The following is an 18,237-nucleotide window of genomic DNA, read 5'->3' on the forward strand; positions in this document are numbered from 1 at the left end:
ACATCCATAATCTGAATCTCCCATTCCACCACATCCCACAGGTGCTCTATTGGATGGGATGTGGTGAGTGTGGAAGCCATTGGAGTACAGTGACCTAATTTTCATATTCAAAAAACCAGTGGTGAGATGATTGGAGCTTTGTGACATGGTGAATTATCCTGCTGGGAGGAGCCATCAGAAGATGGGGACACTGTAGTCATAAAGGGATGGACATGGTCAGCAACAATACTCAGGTAGGCCGTGGTATTTAAACCATGCTCAATTGGTACTAAGGGGTCCAAAATGTGCCAAGAAAATATCCCCCACACCATTACACCACCAGCCTGGACCATTACCCAACACCATTACACCCCCATCACCAGCCTGAACTGTTGACACAAGGCAGGATGGATCCATGCTTTCATGTTGTTTACACCAAATTCTAACCCTACCATCTGAATGCCGCAGCTGAAATCGAGACCCATTAGACCAGGCAACATTTTTTCCAATCTTCTATTTTTCAATTCTGGTGAGGCTGTGCGAAATGTAGCCTCAGTTTCCTATTCATAGCTGACAGGGCTGTAGCCCATCTGCTTCAAGGTTTGATGTGTTGTGCGTTCAGAGATGGTATTCTGCATACCTTGGTTGTAACGAGTGGGTTATTTAAGTTATTGTTGCCTTTCTATCATCTGGAACCCATCATCTGCCCATTCTCCTCTGACATCAACAAGGCATTTTCCTCCACACAACTGCCTCTCACTGGATATTTTCTGTTTTTCGGACCATTCTCTGTAATCCGGAGAGATGGTTGTGCGTGAAAATCCCAGTAGATCAGCAGTTTTTGAAATACTCGGACCAGCCCGTCTGGCACCAACAACCATTCCACGTTCAAAGTCAATTAAATCCAATCTAAAGCGTGATTTGAACTTTAGCAGGTTGTCCTCACCAAGTCTAGTTGCCTAAATGCATTGGGTTGCTGCCATGTGATTGGCTGGTTAGCAATTTGTGTTACCAAGCAATTGAACAGGTGTACCTAATAAAGTGTCCGGCGAGAATATATTCACTTATTAATATTTTAAGTAGAAGTATGTTCTGATTGGTTAAGTTCGGTGTATTTACACAGGTGGTTTTTATATATTCAGCACACAGGCATTTATATTAATTTGTTTTTGATTTATTCAATCACATGCAAGTAACATAAAAAACATATTTTTGCTTGCACATGATTGGATGATGGAATTTAGCAGAGCTTCCCCTCATTTACTAAGCTCTGGAGCAACTGCACTTGCAAAGTGCGCCATATATTTGCCTTTAGTAAATCAACCCCTGTGTGTAGGTATTAAATGGTCTATAAGCTTAATAAAGTGATAAAAAGATGAGCTGTGACTGACTGGTCAATGCTGGTCTGTTTCCTCTTCAGCTCCTGGATATGGTGCTGCACAGACATCTCTCTCCTGTCATAGCCGGACTCCGTCTTCTTCTTCCTCTTCTTCGGCCGGCACAGCTCTGATGGAGATGGCAGAGACTCCAGGCTTGGCACGGGCAGGCTGGTTTTATCGTAGTTTGCTCTGAATGCTGGGTAGCCAGACTTCTTCACCCCAGACAGAGAGAATAAAATAATGAGATTCGCAACTTGATTGTAGGAAGAGGGAAAAATCTTCTCTTGAATAGAAAATTATTATTCCTGCCTGTGTTGCCATTGGTGATTTATCATCGCTTCCTGTCTGTATATTGCCATTGGCGACTGACCCTCACTTCCTGTCTGTATATGGCTATTGGTGATTTACCCTCACTTCCTGTCTGTATATGGCTATTGGTGATTGACCCTCACTTCCTGTCTGTATATTGCCAGTGGTGATTTATCCTCACTTCCTGTTTTTATATTGCCAGTGGTGATTGACCCTCACTTCCTGTCTGTATATTTCCAGTGGTTATTTACCCTCAATTCCTGTCTGTATATTGCCATTGGTGATTTACCCTCACTTCCTGTCTGTATATTGCCAGTGGTGATTTACCCTCACTTCCTGTCTGTATATTGCCAGTGGTGATTTACCCTCACTTCCTGTCTATATTGTCAGTGGTGATTTACCCTCACTTCCTGTCTTTATATTGCCATTGGCGAGTTACCCTCACTTCCTGTCTGTATATTGCCATTGGTGATTGACCCTGACTTCCTGTCTGTATATTGCCACTGGTGATTGACCCTAACTTCCTGTCTGTATATTGCCATTGGTTATTGACCCTCACTTCCTGTCTGTATATTGCCATTGGTTATTGACCCTCACTTCCTGTCTGTATATTGCCATTGGCGAGTTACCCTCACCTCCTGTCTTTATATTGCCATTGGTGATTTACCCTCACTTCCTGTCTGTATATTCCCATTAGTGATTGACCCTCACTTCCTGTCTGTATATTGCCAGTGGTGATTGACCCTCACTTCATGTCTGTATATTGCCATTGGTTATTGACCCTCACTTCCTGTCTGTATATTGCCATTGGTGATTGACCCTCACTTCCTGTCTGTATATTGCCATTGGTGATTGACCCTGACTTCCTGTCTGTATATTGCCACTGGTGATTGACCCTAACTTCCTGTCTGTATATTGCCATTGGTTATTGACCCTCACTTCCTGTCTGTATATTGCCATTGGTTATTGACCCTCACTTCCTGTCTGTATATTGCCATTGGCGAGTTACCCTCACCTCCTGTCTTTATATTGCCATTAGTGATTGACCCTCACTTCCTGTCTGTATATTGCCAGTGGTGATTGACCCCCACTTCCTGTCTGTATATTGCCATTGGTGATTTACCCTCACTTCCTGTCTGTATATTCCCATTGGTGATTGACCCTCACTTCCTGTCTATATATTGCCAGTGGTGATTGACCCTCACTTCCTGTCTGTATATTGCCATTGGTGATTTACCCTCACTTCCTGTCTGTATATTGCCAGTGGTTATTGACCCTCACTTCCTGTCTGTATATTGCCATTGGTTATTGACCCTCACTTCCTGTCTGTATATTGCCATTGGTTATTGACCCTCACTTCCATGTCTGCTGAAATTGTTGTTGGCAGAACAGGAAGTGAGGGGAAATCTTTCTAAAAAGAGCCTTGGATAATAAATTCAGAAAGTAAACTGAAAAAAACAAAGAAAATATTGGCTGTACATAAACTTTAATTTTTAATGTCTTAAAAAATGTTTACATGCTCCCTCTTTCATATTACTATTATTGATTGTCATATAAGAGGTGGGATTTTACCTCCTGCAGCCTTATGTCTAAGCTGCTGTGAATTGTCAGGTGCGTCTCTGTGCTTCAGTACAATGAACTTCCACTTACCATGCCGGGGACCCCACTGACATCCACACTGAGAGGAAGGAGGAATAGAAACAAGTTACACCATTCTATAATACTCTATGACAGCAGATTAGGCATTGCAGGGACAGTACAAGGTAAAGAGAGGAGGACAGTCAGTAGGCAGTGATCATTGGGCCTATAGAAGATGAAGAAAGGAGGACAGTCAGTAGGCTGTGATCACAGGGCCTATAGAAGGTAAAGAGAGGAGGACAGTCAGTAGGCAGTGATCATTGGGTCTATAGAAGATGAAGAGAGGAGGACAGTCAGTAGGCTGTGATCACAGGGCCTATAGAAGATGAAGAGAGGAGGACAGTCAGTAGGCTGTGATCACAGGGCCTATAGAAGATGAAGATGAGGAGGACACAGTCAGTAGGCAGTGATCACAGGGCCTATAGAAGATGAAGAGAGGACAGTCAGAAGGCAGTGATCACAGGGCCTATAGAAGATGAAGAGAGGAGGACAGTCAGTAGGCAGTGATCATTGGGCCTATAGAAGATGAAGAGAGGAGGACAGTCAGTAGGCTGTGATCACAGGGCCTATAGAAGATGAAGAGGAGGACAGTCAGAAGGCAGTGATCATTGGGTCTATAGAAGATGAAGAGGAGGACAGTCAGAAGGCAGTGATCACAGGGCCTATAGAAGATGAAGAGAGGAGGACAGTCAGTAGGCTGTGATCACAGGGCCTATAGAAGATGAAGATGAGGAGGACAGTCAGTAGGCAGTGATCACAGGGCCTATAGAAGATGAAGAGAGGACAGTCAGAAGGCAGTGATCATTGGGTCTATAGAAGATGAAGAGAGGAGGACAGTCAGTAGGCTGTGATCACAGGGCCTATAGAAGATGAAGAGAGGAGGACAGTCAGTAGGCAGTGATCACAGGGCCTATAGAAGATGAAGAGAGGAGGACAGTCAGTAGGTAGTGATCATTGGGCCTATAGAAGATGAAGAGAGGAGGACAGTCAGTAGGCAGTGATCATTGGGCCTATAGAAGATGAAGAGAGGAGGACAGTCAGTAGGTAGTGATCATTGGGCCTATAGAAGATGAAGAGAGGAGGACAGTCAGTAGGCAGTGATCACAGGGCCTATAGAAGATGAAGAGAGGAGGACAGTCAGTAGGCAGTGATCATTGGGTCTATAGAAGATGAAGAGAGGAGGACAGTCAGTAGGCTGTGATCACAGGGCCTATAGAAGATGAAGAGAGGAGGACAGTCAGAAAGCAGTGATCACAGTTCATTCATGACTTAGCAATGGGGCAATTACTTTTTCACATAGGGCCAGGCAGGTTTGGACAGCTTTCTTCCCTTAATAAATGAAACTATCTTTGAAAAATTGCATTTTGCATTTACTTGGGTTATCTTTGTGTAATATTACAATTTGTTTGATGATATGAATAATTTTAGTGTGATAAGTATGTAAAAAGAAAATCAGAAAGGGGGCAAATACTTTTCCTGGTGCCTCCATGGCAGCATACTAGTGATAGAGCTCCGCCTCGACTCCTCCCTCAGGACCAGCGAGTAGCATGAAAGAAAGGCCCAGCCCCCTGTCCCATCATTCTCCTTTTTTTTCCTCATACCTTCCTGACTGGTGAAGAATAAGCAGTATGTCCATACCTCTGCCTGTTGGCAGCACTCCGCCGGGTTCAGCCTCTCCCATGCGCAGTCCCTGCTCTTGGGTCGCTCAAAGCACTGATAAGGCCGGGAACCCCTTCTGTGGATCTTTTGGGTATCATGTGCAGTGTTTCCTCATAGGAACGCATAATGCCGCTGTCTCTTTAAATCTCAGATGTTTGGATTTGCAGGATTTTGTGTGAGGACCGTCTTTTTTTTTTTTTCCTTTTCCTCTCTTTTTTGCAGTTTGGGTTCCCTTTATGTTTCCCAATACATTTTTTTTTCCCCCTCCTGTCTTTTTCGGTTTTTATTTGTTTTGTTGTTCCTTCTCCCTCCTTTCTTCTTACTCTCCCTTCTCTTTCCCCTCTGCTTCCTTCTTACCTCCTCTGCAGTCTGTCTCTTTCATTTTGGCCAGGCATCTGATCCTTTTTTGGGTGTCTTCCAGGCCTGATATTCCCCCTGCAGCACCATTCAGCTCAAGGCCGCCCCTCTCCTGTGCGGTGTAGCGGCGTCTCTGCAGGCCTCCTCGTTAGGGCGGAGGGTAGAGCCGTCCTCGAGGAGCGTTCTGCGCATGCGCGTGCGCAGTTCGGATGAGGCCTCGGCGGCCATCTTGGATGTGGGAACCAGGCAGCAATTTGCCCTGAGTTCCCACAGGAGCTAGAGGGAGGGGTTTTCCTTGCTCCCTTACTAATAAAGGGCCATTCCTCCTTCTGCCTGCCTGAAGACAGCATCTCTTCCTGCTCCCTCTGACTTCCTAAAAGCCCTTGGTAGGAAGCACTTTTGATACTTTTTTTTCTCCCATTTAAACAGGTTTTGGATTTAATTTTAAAATAAATCTTTTTTTTTTTTTCCCTTTCTTCCTTTTTCTCTCTTTCCCTCTTCTTTCTCCTTCCTTCTTCCTTCCCTTCCTTCCACAGCTGGTCCTCCTGCAACGCCCTGCAATGAGCCACTCGTTACGCAACCAAGATCCTCACAATAGGTATGGGACCACCTTTTCGTAAGTATTGAAGAAAGAAGAAAAAGAGTGGACTAACAAATGTCCTTTATTCCAGCCCGGCTCACTCCAAGAGATCCGGAAAATCTTCAAGGCTTCGCGACCATGATAGTCCAGACCGCAGAACAAGATATTCCCACTATACATCCTCAGAGAGATCGAGGTCAAGACACCATCACTCTCCTTCTCCACCATCCCACTCCTTGAGGAAGAAGTGCTGGGCTTGTGGCGCAGTGCCTTTACCTAGAAAATTAGTCTGCCAGGACTGTTTTCGGGACTACGCGTCCAACCGCGAGCTGGAAAACCAACAAGTGGTAGATCTGCTCAAGCAGACTATGAAGGATTCCCTCTCAGAATTGACAACTCTGGTCCCCGCACAGACAGCTCCTTCTACAGCTCAGGTTCCGGACAGGAATGCTAGCGCTCCAGGCCCCTCAGGCCTAAACCCTTCGCACTCTTCGGCTCTATTAGATGGGGAGGCATCTTCAGGGCACCTATTGGAGGAATCCTCAGAGGAGTCGGACCCTTCAGGCTTAATTATGCCTTAATCCCACCCTTTATTCAGGCAGTCAAGACGGCGATTGCCTGGGAGGATCCTGAAGAACCAATTCCAAAATCAAGGACATATTTTCCCTTCCTTAAAAGGAAGCAGGTATTCTTTCCTCTAATGGGCGAGATAAGATAAATCATTGAAGAGGAATGGAAGAAGACGGATAAAAAGTTCTCCTTAGGCCGCCTTAATAAGCTCTACCCTCTGGCTGAGGCGCAGTCGTTGAATTCCATGCCGGTGGTAGATGCTGCAGTCATACGACTCGCCAAAAATGTCACACTGCCTATGGAGGATTCAGCTTCTTTTAAGGACCCGCTAGATCGAAGAATCGACCTAGACCTAAAAAGGAGCTACTTGGCTTTGGGCGCAGCCTGTAAACCAGCTATTGCCCTCACATCTGTCTCCAATGCTATCAGGGCATGGACTGAAAATGTCGAGACAGCTCTACACCAAAATGTCCCCAGAGAAGACATCGTTAAGGCACTGGAGGAGCTGAAGATATCGACAGACTTCATTGGGGAGGCCGCCATTGATACCATCCGCTGTTCTGCGCAGTCAATGCTCCACACAGTAATGGCCAAAAGGGCTCTCTGGCTAAAACCTTGGACAGCTGATCTTGCGTCCAAACAGAGTTGGTGTAGGATCTTGTTTGATGGTAAATCCCTCTTCAGAGAAAAAATGGACAAGGCAATTTCCAGGGTAACTGGAGGCAAGTCTGGTCTCCTTCCTCAAGACAAGAAAGTCAGAAGGACAAGAGTCTATTCATCTAGATTCCGACCCTCAAATTTCAGGGATTATAGGCAATCCAGGCAGAGCAGGGATAACAGAAGACCCTGGAGAGACACCCAGGCCTCCTTTCTGAACACGTGCAAAACCAAGGCTTTCACTGCCCCCCAGGAGGCAGCGAAGCCTTTTTGACGCCACTCCGATTCCAGTTGGAGCCAGGCTGCAGGCTTTTCTCCCAGTTTGGACTTCTCGTTGTCAGGACCCTTGGGTTCTGTCAACAATCTGTCTGGGTCACCGGTGGGTATTCTCCCATCCTCCTCCTCATGCCTCGTTTCAGGAGTCAAGAATACCAGCCTCTCCATCAAAAGCTTTGGCATTATCCCAATTCCTGACAGACCTTCAGCTTCAAGGTGCAGCCAAGCCAGTTTCATTGGCGGAGCGTTAAACAGGTTTCTATTCCCCACTCTTTTTAGTTCAAAAAAAGACGGGAGGTTGGAGGCCGGTGATAGACCTCAAGAGGCTCAACCGATATATAGAGCTCGAGAGCTTCAAGATGGAGTCCTTGCAAACTATCATCCAGGTCATCCCACCAGGAGATTGGTTGACATCTCTCGATCTACAGGACACATATTTACATATCCCAATCTTTCCAGCTTATCAGAGATTTCTGAGATTTGCTGTAGGCAAGATACACCTTCAGTTCAAGGCTCTTCCATTCGGGCTCTGCACATCTCCGCAAGTATTCACCAAAATCCTGATAACTGTTCATTATCTGGACGACATTCTCCTGTTAGGAAGCAATCCGGGTTCAGCTCAGATCCCATAGGGAGATTCTTCTTCAAACCTTACAGGAGTTCGGTTGGCTCATAAATTTCCAAAAGAGCAACCTATCCCCGACACAACAGATGATTTACCTGGGAGCCATGTTCAATACCCAGGTGGGGACAGTGTCCTTACCCATCCAAAATATGGATCACACAGAGGATGTTCACTGTAATTCGGAGTACTCATCTGACGGCCTCTCAGTGTCTGAGTTTAGTGGGCACAATGTCCTCATGTATTCCCATGGTGCCGTGGTCCCACTGGCACTTGAAGCTCTTCCAAACAGGCTTTTTGTCACAATGGAGAAAACAACATCTTTCCCAGAAGATCCAAGTGACCACCTTAATGCGTAGAAGCTTGTTTTGGTGGACGAAGAGGGAGAATCTTGCCAACCCCCGTCACCTAGGCTTGTTCAACTGTACCATCCTTACGTCCGATGCAAGTGGACACGGATGGGGCGCCCATTGCGGGGATGTCAAGCTGCAGGGAAAATGGTCTCACTCAACCAAAAGGAGTGGTATCCAACGTGCTGGAACTAAGAGCGGCATTCCTGGCTCTGATTTCCTTAGCACCCCTCCTCCAGGGCCACAGAGTTCTCCTAAGATTGGACAACAAGACGGCAGTGGCATACCTGCTAAGACAGGGAGGTACTCGCAGCAGGACCCTCCTACGGGAGGTCGAACCCATAATGCTGTGGGCAGAAAGGAACCTGCGAGATCTCAGGGCAGTTTACATTCCGGGCCGGCTAAACTCAGTGGCAGACGCTCTATCCAGAAGGTTCGCAGACAACAAGAAGTGGTCTCTACATCCCCATGTTTTTCTCCAAATCTCCAGCCTCTGGTACCCTTCTCAAGTGGACATGTTTGCCACTCCAGACAACTCAAAACTCCCCAGATTCTACTCTCGCCTTCCCTACACTCAGTAGGAAGCAGTCGATGCCCTGACATGCCCATGGAATTTCTCAACGGCATATGCCTTTCCTCCCCGCCCGCTGATTCTGAAGTTTCTCCAGAGACTCCTCACAGAGTCAGTACAAATCCTGGCTATATTCCATTTTTGGCCAAAGAGACCGTGGTTCCCTCTAGCCATTCGTCTCAGTGTGGAACCCCCCATCAGGATTCCTCCTTTTCCCGACCTACTATCCCAGCAGGGACTATGTCATCCGAACCCTCAGAGGTTGGATCTTCGGGTTTGGAAACTGAGAGGCGAAGGTCTCAGTCCTTAGGATGTACCCCTGGAGTCATCTTGACCAGGGCTCGACAAATCCCGGTCGCATTTGCGACTAGAATTAGCGATTTGGCGCCTGGGGTGCCCTGCAGGAGGTGTCCTGTCCCTTTTGCGCCCCCACCTCCTCCCCGAGTGCACGGACTTCCGCGCCGTCCGAAAATTGAGGCCCCCGGCTTCCAATGGGGAACTGGTGCCCTCTTGTGGTGGCCGGGAGTAATGACTGTTTCCACTGCCTGTTCTCAATGCATTCCCATCCCCTTCCCAAGAGGAGATGAGAGGGAAGTTTTGCAGGCTTCATCTCCCTGTCCAGTTACCTTTGCTTAAAGGTAAGTGGACAGGGAGTGTGGTTATTATTATTAATTTATTTTTTAAATAAAAAAAATTAATAATAATAATAATTTTTTTTTTCTTTTTTTTTAATTATTAAAAAAAAATAAAAAAGAATTTATTTTTCTATTTTTTTTCAATTATTGCTATTAAAAAAAAAAAAAAAAAATATATATATATATATATATAATCTTTTTTTTTTTTTCCTCATCGCCATGCCACAGCCACAGCCGAAGGCCCCTTTCACACGGGCTGTCTGATCAGATCCGCCTGTCAGTTTTTCAGGCAGACCTGATCGGACCCTTCATTCTCCTCTATGGAGCAGTAATCTGCCGCCATCTGATCCTGTCTGCTAAAAACAGACGGATGGTGGTTCTATTTTTTATCCATCCCGTGGATCGGATCAGATGGCATCGGATGGAAAGAGACAGACAGTCTATTTCCATCCAATTGCGCTATAGAGGAGAGTGGGGTTCTAGTCGTATTTATGTGTAAATTTAGTATCCGTTTTATTAAATAAAGTTTGGTTGTTAGTTTAAAAAAAAAAACTGGCTCCTAACTTTTTTAGCTGGCTCCTAGATTTCAGGCAAATTTGTCAAGCCCTGATCTCGACACTGTTGAAGGCCAGAAAACCCTCCACCAACGCGGTCTATTCAAAGATCTGGAATAAATTCTTAGCATTTGCCGCAGGGCAGGACTTCAACCCCATCCTTCCCCCTACCTCTCAAGTTTTGGCCTTCCTGCAGACAGGATTGGATTTAGGATTGGGTCCAAGCTCCCTTAAGGTGCAGGTAGCAGCGATTTCGGCTGCAACCAACAAAAGATGGGCTGAAGATTCTCTAGTGGTTACCTTTTTAAGGGGAGTGTTAAAGATCCATCCTCCCATTAGGCGCCCTTTTCCACAGTGGGATCTTACCCTAGTCTTGGAGGCTCTATCTAACCCCCCATTTTCTCCAGTAGAACAGGCTTCTCTCTGGAATTTGTCATTACAATCCGCCTTCCTCTTAGCCATCACCTCTGGCAGACAAGTCTCCGAACAGCATGCCCTAGGAATAAGTGAAGATCACATTACCTTCTTCCCGGACAGAGTGGAACTTCGCCCTATGCAGGGTTTCATCCCCAAGGTCTCCTCTTCTTCTCATCTTCTAGAACCTTGGGCTCTTCCGGTTTTCCAAAATGCAGACACAACTCATCACGACCTAGACATCTCTAGAATTATTCGGGCCTTTCTGGAAGCCACAAGCTCATTCAGACAGTCTGACAGTCTGTTCATCATCCCTTTCGGGAAAAACAGGGGCAAGGAGGCCACCAAGAGAACTCTATCTTCATGGATCATCAAACTCATCTAGAAAACCTATAAGGTCAAGGGGCTATCTCCACCTTCACAAGTAAGAGCTCATTCAACCAAGGCAGTCTCAGCTTCCTGGGTGGCAAGGGCCAACATTTCCTTAGAGACGGTTTTCAGGGCCGCCTCATGGTCATCACGTCATACGTTCTTCAAGCATTATCGTATCGACCCAGGGTCTCTCACAACTGTGGAGTTCGGCAGAAGGACTATTCCGTCGGCCATGTCTTTGTCCAATTAAAGATTCACACATTCAGCATTACCCACCCATTTGTCTTTGCTAGTTATTTATCACTAGAATGCTGCCATGGAGGCACCAGGAAAACGGAAAATTGTATCATATTTACTGTAATTTTCCTGGTGCCTATCCATGGCAGCATATGCTCCCACCCCTGGTATTCTATATGACAGAGAATGATGGGACAGGGGGCTGGGCCTTTCTTTTATGCTACTCACTGGTCCTGAGGGAGGAGTAGAGGTGGAGCTCTATCACTAGTATGCTGCCATGGATAGGCACCAGGAAAGGAAAATTACGGTAAGTATGATACAATCTTCCGTTTTTCACTTCACTGTAGATTTATGGAGATGTTCACCTTGGCTGTCTCATCAGTCCATCCCAGAACTCGGGTCCGTAGCGCTCTTCAAGAGGAAGTGATGGAGAGCTGGGAGGAGCCGGCGGTTGTAAATTAAACCGTTTAACGATTCTGGACTGCCTGCATGTAAAGTACGGCATAATATTCTGTCATTGTTCAGCTGATTTTAAGGAACATCTAAATTCCAATCATTAATGTTTTATGAACAAGAACTTTTACAGTTTTCTTTGTAGGGACTTTAACCTACCCCCCTCCGCGCTACAGCCTATATACGGCTGCAGCGCGGACTTGAATTTTCGGGAGGCCGTCTTTATACGGCCTCCCAGTGACATGCCCCCCGTGCGCTCCCGCGAGCGGGCAGCGGGGAAAATCTTTGTCACAGATCGTGGTGAATGGCCAATCACAGCGGCCATGCACCACGTGATCGGGCCGTCCAATGAGCGATGATCTCATATGTAAACATATGAGATCATCTCTCATCGCCGGCGCTCCTTCCTCACACGGAGCCTGCAGTGTGAGGAAGGAGGGAGAGCCGTAAGCCGCTGGGGACACAGAGACATGTAATCAGGGCACTGATCACCAGTGCCCTGATTACTAAAAGGTAAAAACATACACACATTGTCCCCCCATCAGTGCCCACAGTGCCCGCCATCAGTGCCCCCCATCAATGCCCATAATCAGTGCCCATAGTGCTGCTCATATAGGCACTGATGAGCACTGACTGGCAGCACTATGGGCACTGAGTGTGGGCACTGATGGTGCTGCCCATCAGTGCCGCTCATCAGTGCCATCCGCCAGTGCCGCCCGTCAGTGCCGCCTCTCAGTGCCCAGCAGTGCCACCTCTCAGTGCCCAGCAGTGCCACCTCTCAGTGCCCAGCAGTGCCGCCTATCAGTGCTCATCAGTGCCGCCTATCAGTGCCGCCTATCAGTGCCGCCTATCAATGCCGCCTATCAGTGCTTATCAGTGCGGCATATTAGTACCTCCTCATCAGTGCCCATAAGTGCCACCTCATCAGTGCCCATAAGTGCCACCTCATCAGTGCCCATCAGTGCAGCCTATCAGTGCCCATCAGTGCTGCCTCATCAGCGCACATCAGTGAAGGAGAAAAATTTATTTTCAAAATTTACTCGCAGAAAATAAGAAAAACTTTTTTTTTTTTCAAAATTTTCTGTCTTTATTCTTTTTTTTGTAAAAAATAAAAAAGCCATAGGCGAATAAATACCACCAAAACAAAGCTCTGTTTGTGTGAAAAAAATGATAAAAATTTCATATGGGTACAGTGTAGCATGACCGCGCAATTGTCATTCAAAGTGTGACAGCGCTGAAAGCTGAAAATTGGCCTGGATGGGAAGGGGGTTTAAGTGCACAGAAGGCAAGTGGTTAAGGCTGAAGTTTAGTGTGTGTGTGTGTATATGTGTATATATATATATATATATATTGTAACAGGAAGTCAGCTAAATCTGGGAATGTAGTCACAGGAAGGAGATACATTTCCACCTGATTTAGAAAGTCCATTAATTAATTTAGGGTGTTGGCTACAGAGCTAGCCAGCAGGAAGTTGAAAGGCCTTCACCTGTTCAGAATGAGGGAGTTAAGGCTCTATAATTTGTTCAGAGAAATTCCTATTGTTTGCTGCCTCCAGAAGCTGCATCCTGAAGCCATGTGGGCTGGGAGCAGGAGGACAGTCAGCGTGTGCCTCCCGACAGGATGTGTGGGCCTGGGAGAAGACCCCCCCGGAGTGATGTGTGCCCGGGACGGTAACCAAGGGTGAATACGTCTCAAAGGTGAGAAGACGAACTGTTGATGTGAAAGAAACAAAAGGACTGTGTTGCCCTGTGAAGCTATTATAAAAGGACTATTGAGTGTCCGCTGTAGGACAAGGAAGTCTGCCCGACGGTAGGTTGGAGACAGACACTTAGGCAGGTTCCAGTTGTGAGAAGGTAGCCGCCCACAGAGGCAAGGATTTATTTTCTGTTTTATTATATTTTGGATGTTTTGCTGCATACAGCCTGGTGAAGAAAACACCATTTAATAAACCACACTGTTTGTTTGCAAGCACTTGTCGGCTACCTCTCTGGGAAAACGCACCCCCCAAGGGGTCATCCACGCCTACCACCGAGCTAATCCCTCACATAATATATATATATATATATATACACAATATCTCACAAATAAAGTGAGTACACCCTCCACATTTTTTGTAAATATTTTATTATATCTTTTCATGTGACAACACTGAAGAAATGACACTTTGCTACAATGTAAAGTAGTGAGTGTACAGCTTGTATAACAGTGTAAATTTGCTGTCCCCTCAAAATAACTCAACACACAGCCATTAGGCTACATTCACACCTGAGCGTAGCGTTTTCGAGCTTTTTTTACAGCGATTTTACCGCGATTTACAGGCGTTTTTTGTGCAGGCGTTTTTTGATTGAATAGATACCAATGGAAAACGCCTGTAATCTGCCCAAAAAGAAGCTCATGTACTTTTTTGAGCGTTGGGCGCTTTGTATACAGCGTCAAAACGCTCAGATGTGAACAGGGGCCATTGAAATTAATAGGATTTGTCTTGTTGGGTGTTTTGAGAGCTGATCCTAGAGCAGAAAAACTCCCCAAAAACGCCCCAAAACGCCTAGATGTGAACGGAGCCTTAATGTCTAAACCGCTGGCAACAAAAGTGAGTACACCCCTAAGTGAAAATGTCCAAATTGGGCCCAAAGTGTCAATATTTTGTGTGGCCACCATTATTTTCTAGAACTACCTTAACCCTCTTGGGCATGGAGTTCACCAGAGCTTCACAGGTTGCCACTTGAGTCCTCTTCCACTCCTCCATGATGACATCACGGAGCTGGTGGATGTTAGAGAACTTGCGCTCCTCCACCTTCCATTTGAGGATGCCCCACTGATGCTCAATAGGGTTTAGGTCTGGAGACATGCTTGTCCAGTCCATCACCTTTACCCTCAGCTTCTTTAGCGGGGCGGTGGTTATCTTGGAGATTGTTTGGGGTTGTTATGTTGGAATACTGCCCTGCAGCCCAGTCTCCGAAGGGAGGAAATCATGCTGTGCTTCAGTATGTCACAGTACATGTTGGCATTCATGGTTCCCTCAAGGAACTGTAGATCCCCAGTGCCGGCAGCACTCATGCAGCCCCAGACCATGACACTCCATCCACCATGCTTGACTGTAGGCAAGACACACTTGTCTTTGTACTTCTCACCTGGTTGCCGCCACACACTCTTGACACCATCTGAACCAAATAAGTTTATCTTGGTCTCATCAGATCACAGGACATGGTTCCAGTAATCCATGTCCTTAGTCTGCTTGTCTTCAGCAAACTGTTTGCGGGCTTTCTTGTGCATCATCTTTGGAAGAGGCTTCCTTCTGGGATAACTGCCATGCAGACCAATTTGATGCAGTGTGCGGCATATGGTCTGAGCACTGACAGGCTGACCCCCCACCCCTTCAACCTCTGAAGCAATGCTGGCAGCACTCATATGTCTATTTCCCAAAGACAACCTCTGGATATGACCCTGAGCATGTGCACTCAACCTCTTTGGTCAACCATGGCGATGCCTGTTTTAAGTGGATCCTGTCCTTTTAAACCGCTGTATGGTCTTGGCCACCGTGCTGCAGCTCAGTTTCAGGATCTTGGCAATCTTCTTGGCCTAGGCCATCTTTATGGAGAGCAACAATTATTTTTTTCAGATGTTGAACTTCCAGTGACCAGTATGAGAGAGTGAGAGTGATAACACCAAATTTAACACACCTGCTCCCCATTCACACCTCAGATCTTGTAACACTAACGTGTCACATGACACCGGGGAGAGAAAATGGCTATTTGGGCCCAATTTGGACATTTTCATTTAGGGGTGTACTCAATTTTGTTGCCAGCGGTTTAGACATTAATGGCTGTGTGTTGAGTTATTTTGAGGGGACAGCAAATTTACACTGTTATACAAGCTGTACACTCACTACTTTACATTGTAGCAAAGTGTCATTTCTTCAGTGTTGTCACATGAAAAGATAGAATAAAATATTTACAAAAAATGTGGAGGGTGTACTCCCTTTTGTGAGATACTGTATATGTATATATATATATATATATATATATATATATATATATATATATATGTGTGTGTGTGTGTATATTGTGACAGGAAGTCAGGTAAATCTGTGGATGTAGTCACAGACAGGAGATACATTTCCACCTGGTTTGGAAAGTTCACCAATTACTATAGGGTGTCGGCTGCAAAGGCAGCAGGAAGGTGTAAAGAAGTTGAAAGGCCTTCAGCTGTTCGGAATGAGGAAGTTAAGGCCTCTATAATTTGTCCAAAGGAAGTCTAAGGATTGCTGCCTCCTGACGCATTGTGTGGGCTGGGGAGAGGAGGACAGTCAGATGTGTGCCTCCCGACGCTGTGAGAGCCTGGGAAAAGGATTGCTGCCTCCTGACGCCGTGTGGGTAGCGGAGGACAATCAGATGGGTGCCCCCTGAAGCTGTGTGAGCATAGGAGGGGAAGACCTCCTGGAGCGATGTGCGCTGAGGAGGGTAAAAAGTGTGAAGACTACTCAAGGTGAGGTCTTGGATCGTTTCTCTGTGAAAAGAAACCAATGGACATTTCCTGTGTGAAGGGGAAATTAATCAAGATTGAAGACTACTCAAGGTGAGGTCTGGGACTATTTCTATGTGAAAAGAAATAAATGAACTGTTTGCTATGTGAAGAGACAAACAAAGGAATGGTTGCTATGTGAAGAGAAAAGGGACATGTTCAATGGACATTTGTTGTGTGAAAAGAAAATAAATGGACTATTGAGTGTCTGCTGTAGGATCAGCAAAGTTTGCCCAACAGTAGGTTGGAGACAGACTCCGTAGGTAGGTTCCTGTATGTGAGAAGGTAGCCGCCCACAGTGGCAAGGATTTATTTTGTGTTTTATTTTATTTTGGCTGTTTTTGACGCTTGCACTTGTGTGAAGAAAATTGCATGAATAAACCAAACTGTTTGCAACCACTTCTCGGCTATCTCAATGTGTAACAAACCCCCCCAAGGGGTCATCCATACCTGCCACCAAGCTGATCTCCCACAATATATATATATTATATTTTTTTATGGTACTGTGTAATATAGGTATTAGGTATGTGTACTGGTGTGTATCCTATTACCTATATTTGGCTGCTTCTGGTAAAAATCATCCGTGCATTGTCTCCTTTGAAGCTGATGAATACGGATATCCAGAGCAGCCGTCTTCCAGCACTGAGAGGGTTAGCAACTGTGGCTGCAACTGGGAAAAGTTGAGCAGCTCGCCCGCCCCTTCTGCCCTCCCCACCATTCGCAAAACTGTTGACTATACCCACACAATGCATAGCATTCAATGGATGGAGGAGGAGATCTTGAATGACAGGATCTCCTCTGCCTATTCGCAGAATGTGATGCATCAGTGCAGTAATATCAGCAATAATATTGGTGGAGAGAGCAGAAGGGGGCGGGCAGGAGGTGCAACTTTTCGCAGTAGGAAATGCTAATTGCTCGGTTCTCTGTCTTCAGTGAGCAGAGAGTAGTAAATGTCAGTCAACGGCTCTCTGCTTTGCCCCTCCAGCTCTCACTGGAGCACTAGCCTGTTGAGGGGGTGGGAGGAGCTGGCTCAGCCTCTGAGAGTCAGTCAGGCATCTGGGTGGATCCCTACAAAGTCTGGAGTGGCTGAGTGACGTCAGCCAATAGTGGATACAGGTCACACTCGTGTGACCTACAGGAAAACTATAGCCAAAAGAGCTTTGGTCCTAAACTTCAACTAATTCCGCGTTTCCACTGAGCGGTACGGTTCGGTACGGTACGCAATTTCTGCTGTTTCCATTGTCAAAAGTTGTGAATGGTACCCTAATTCCAAACTGTACTGTACCACTTTTTGGGGACCCTTTCGTTGGGGTACCAAGCACAATCCTACCGTACCAACAGGGTGGAGCTACACTGTTGAGGTACTGTTGAGCTGAGGTACTGTTGGTGGTGGAAAAGCAAGCCTGATCAAGGTGTACCATTCCGAATCGTACTGAACTGTACCGAACCAAACCGTACAGCTCAGTGGAAACGAGGCATAAGGTGTTTGGCACAAAAAAAAAAAATACTAAACATTAATGGTTTTTAAAGGCCATTATAGAGCTGGCATGATTGGTATTTCCTTATTATTTTCTTACCGTATGAAAGGAATGCAATCCTCACTGCTGGATTCATCATACATCTTCACTGTTCAAAGGCTGCTGAGAAAAAAATATATATATATATTAAAAGTATAATAATAGAAGTATATTATTTCACTGATTTGCAACATTGTTTTCTAAAACATTAAAGCTGTCAGCAATACCTACCTAGTGATCTCCACATTGTCCTTGAGAGTAGTAGGGCACTCCGCTCGCAAGAGAAGATCGTCCAGGTAGCCCAGTACTGCGATCCTCACTGGCATAGCAATGCTAGCACTGGGGCCACTACTTTTGTGAACACCCGAGGAGCGAAGGCGAGACCTAAGGGTAACGCCACAAACTGATAATGCTCCTCTCCCACGGCAAAGGGGAGGAAGCGCTGGTGACCGAAATATATTGGAATGTGTAGGTAAGCGTCCGTGATGTTAATAGAGGCAAGGAACTCCTCCTGATGCAGGGATGCTACCACCGTGCAAATAGACACTATTCTGAACTTCTGTACCCACACAAAGCAGTTCAGTGCC

The 18,237-nt window shown here is 46.0% G+C and overlaps 1 protein-coding gene across 1 annotated transcript; it reads right to left on the reverse strand.

Moving 5' to 3' along the window:
• Positions 1-1,294: 1,294 nt before the first annotated feature.
• On the reverse strand, positions 1,295-17,775 carry INCA1 (inhibitor of CDK, cyclin A1 interacting protein 1). Its single transcript, XM_082255525.1, has 4 exons — positions 17,711-17,775; positions 11,525-11,644; positions 3,318-3,345; positions 1,295-1,570 (listed from the first exon to the last, which is right to left on the reverse strand). The coding sequence occupies exons 1-4, from the start codon at positions 17,752-17,754 to the stop codon at positions 1,328-1,330; spliced, it is 435 nt and encodes a 144-aa protein (XP_082111651.1). The 5' UTR covers positions 17,755-17,775; the 3' UTR covers positions 1,295-1,327.
• Positions 17,776-18,237: the final 462 nt, after the last annotated feature.

The sequence above is a fragment of the Pelophylax lessonae genome, assembly GCF_965119305.1.
Source record: "Pelophylax lessonae genome assembly, chromosome: 4".
In the NCBI taxonomy this organism is placed as follows: Eukaryota; Metazoa; Chordata; class Amphibia; order Anura; family Ranidae; genus Pelophylax; species Pelophylax lessonae.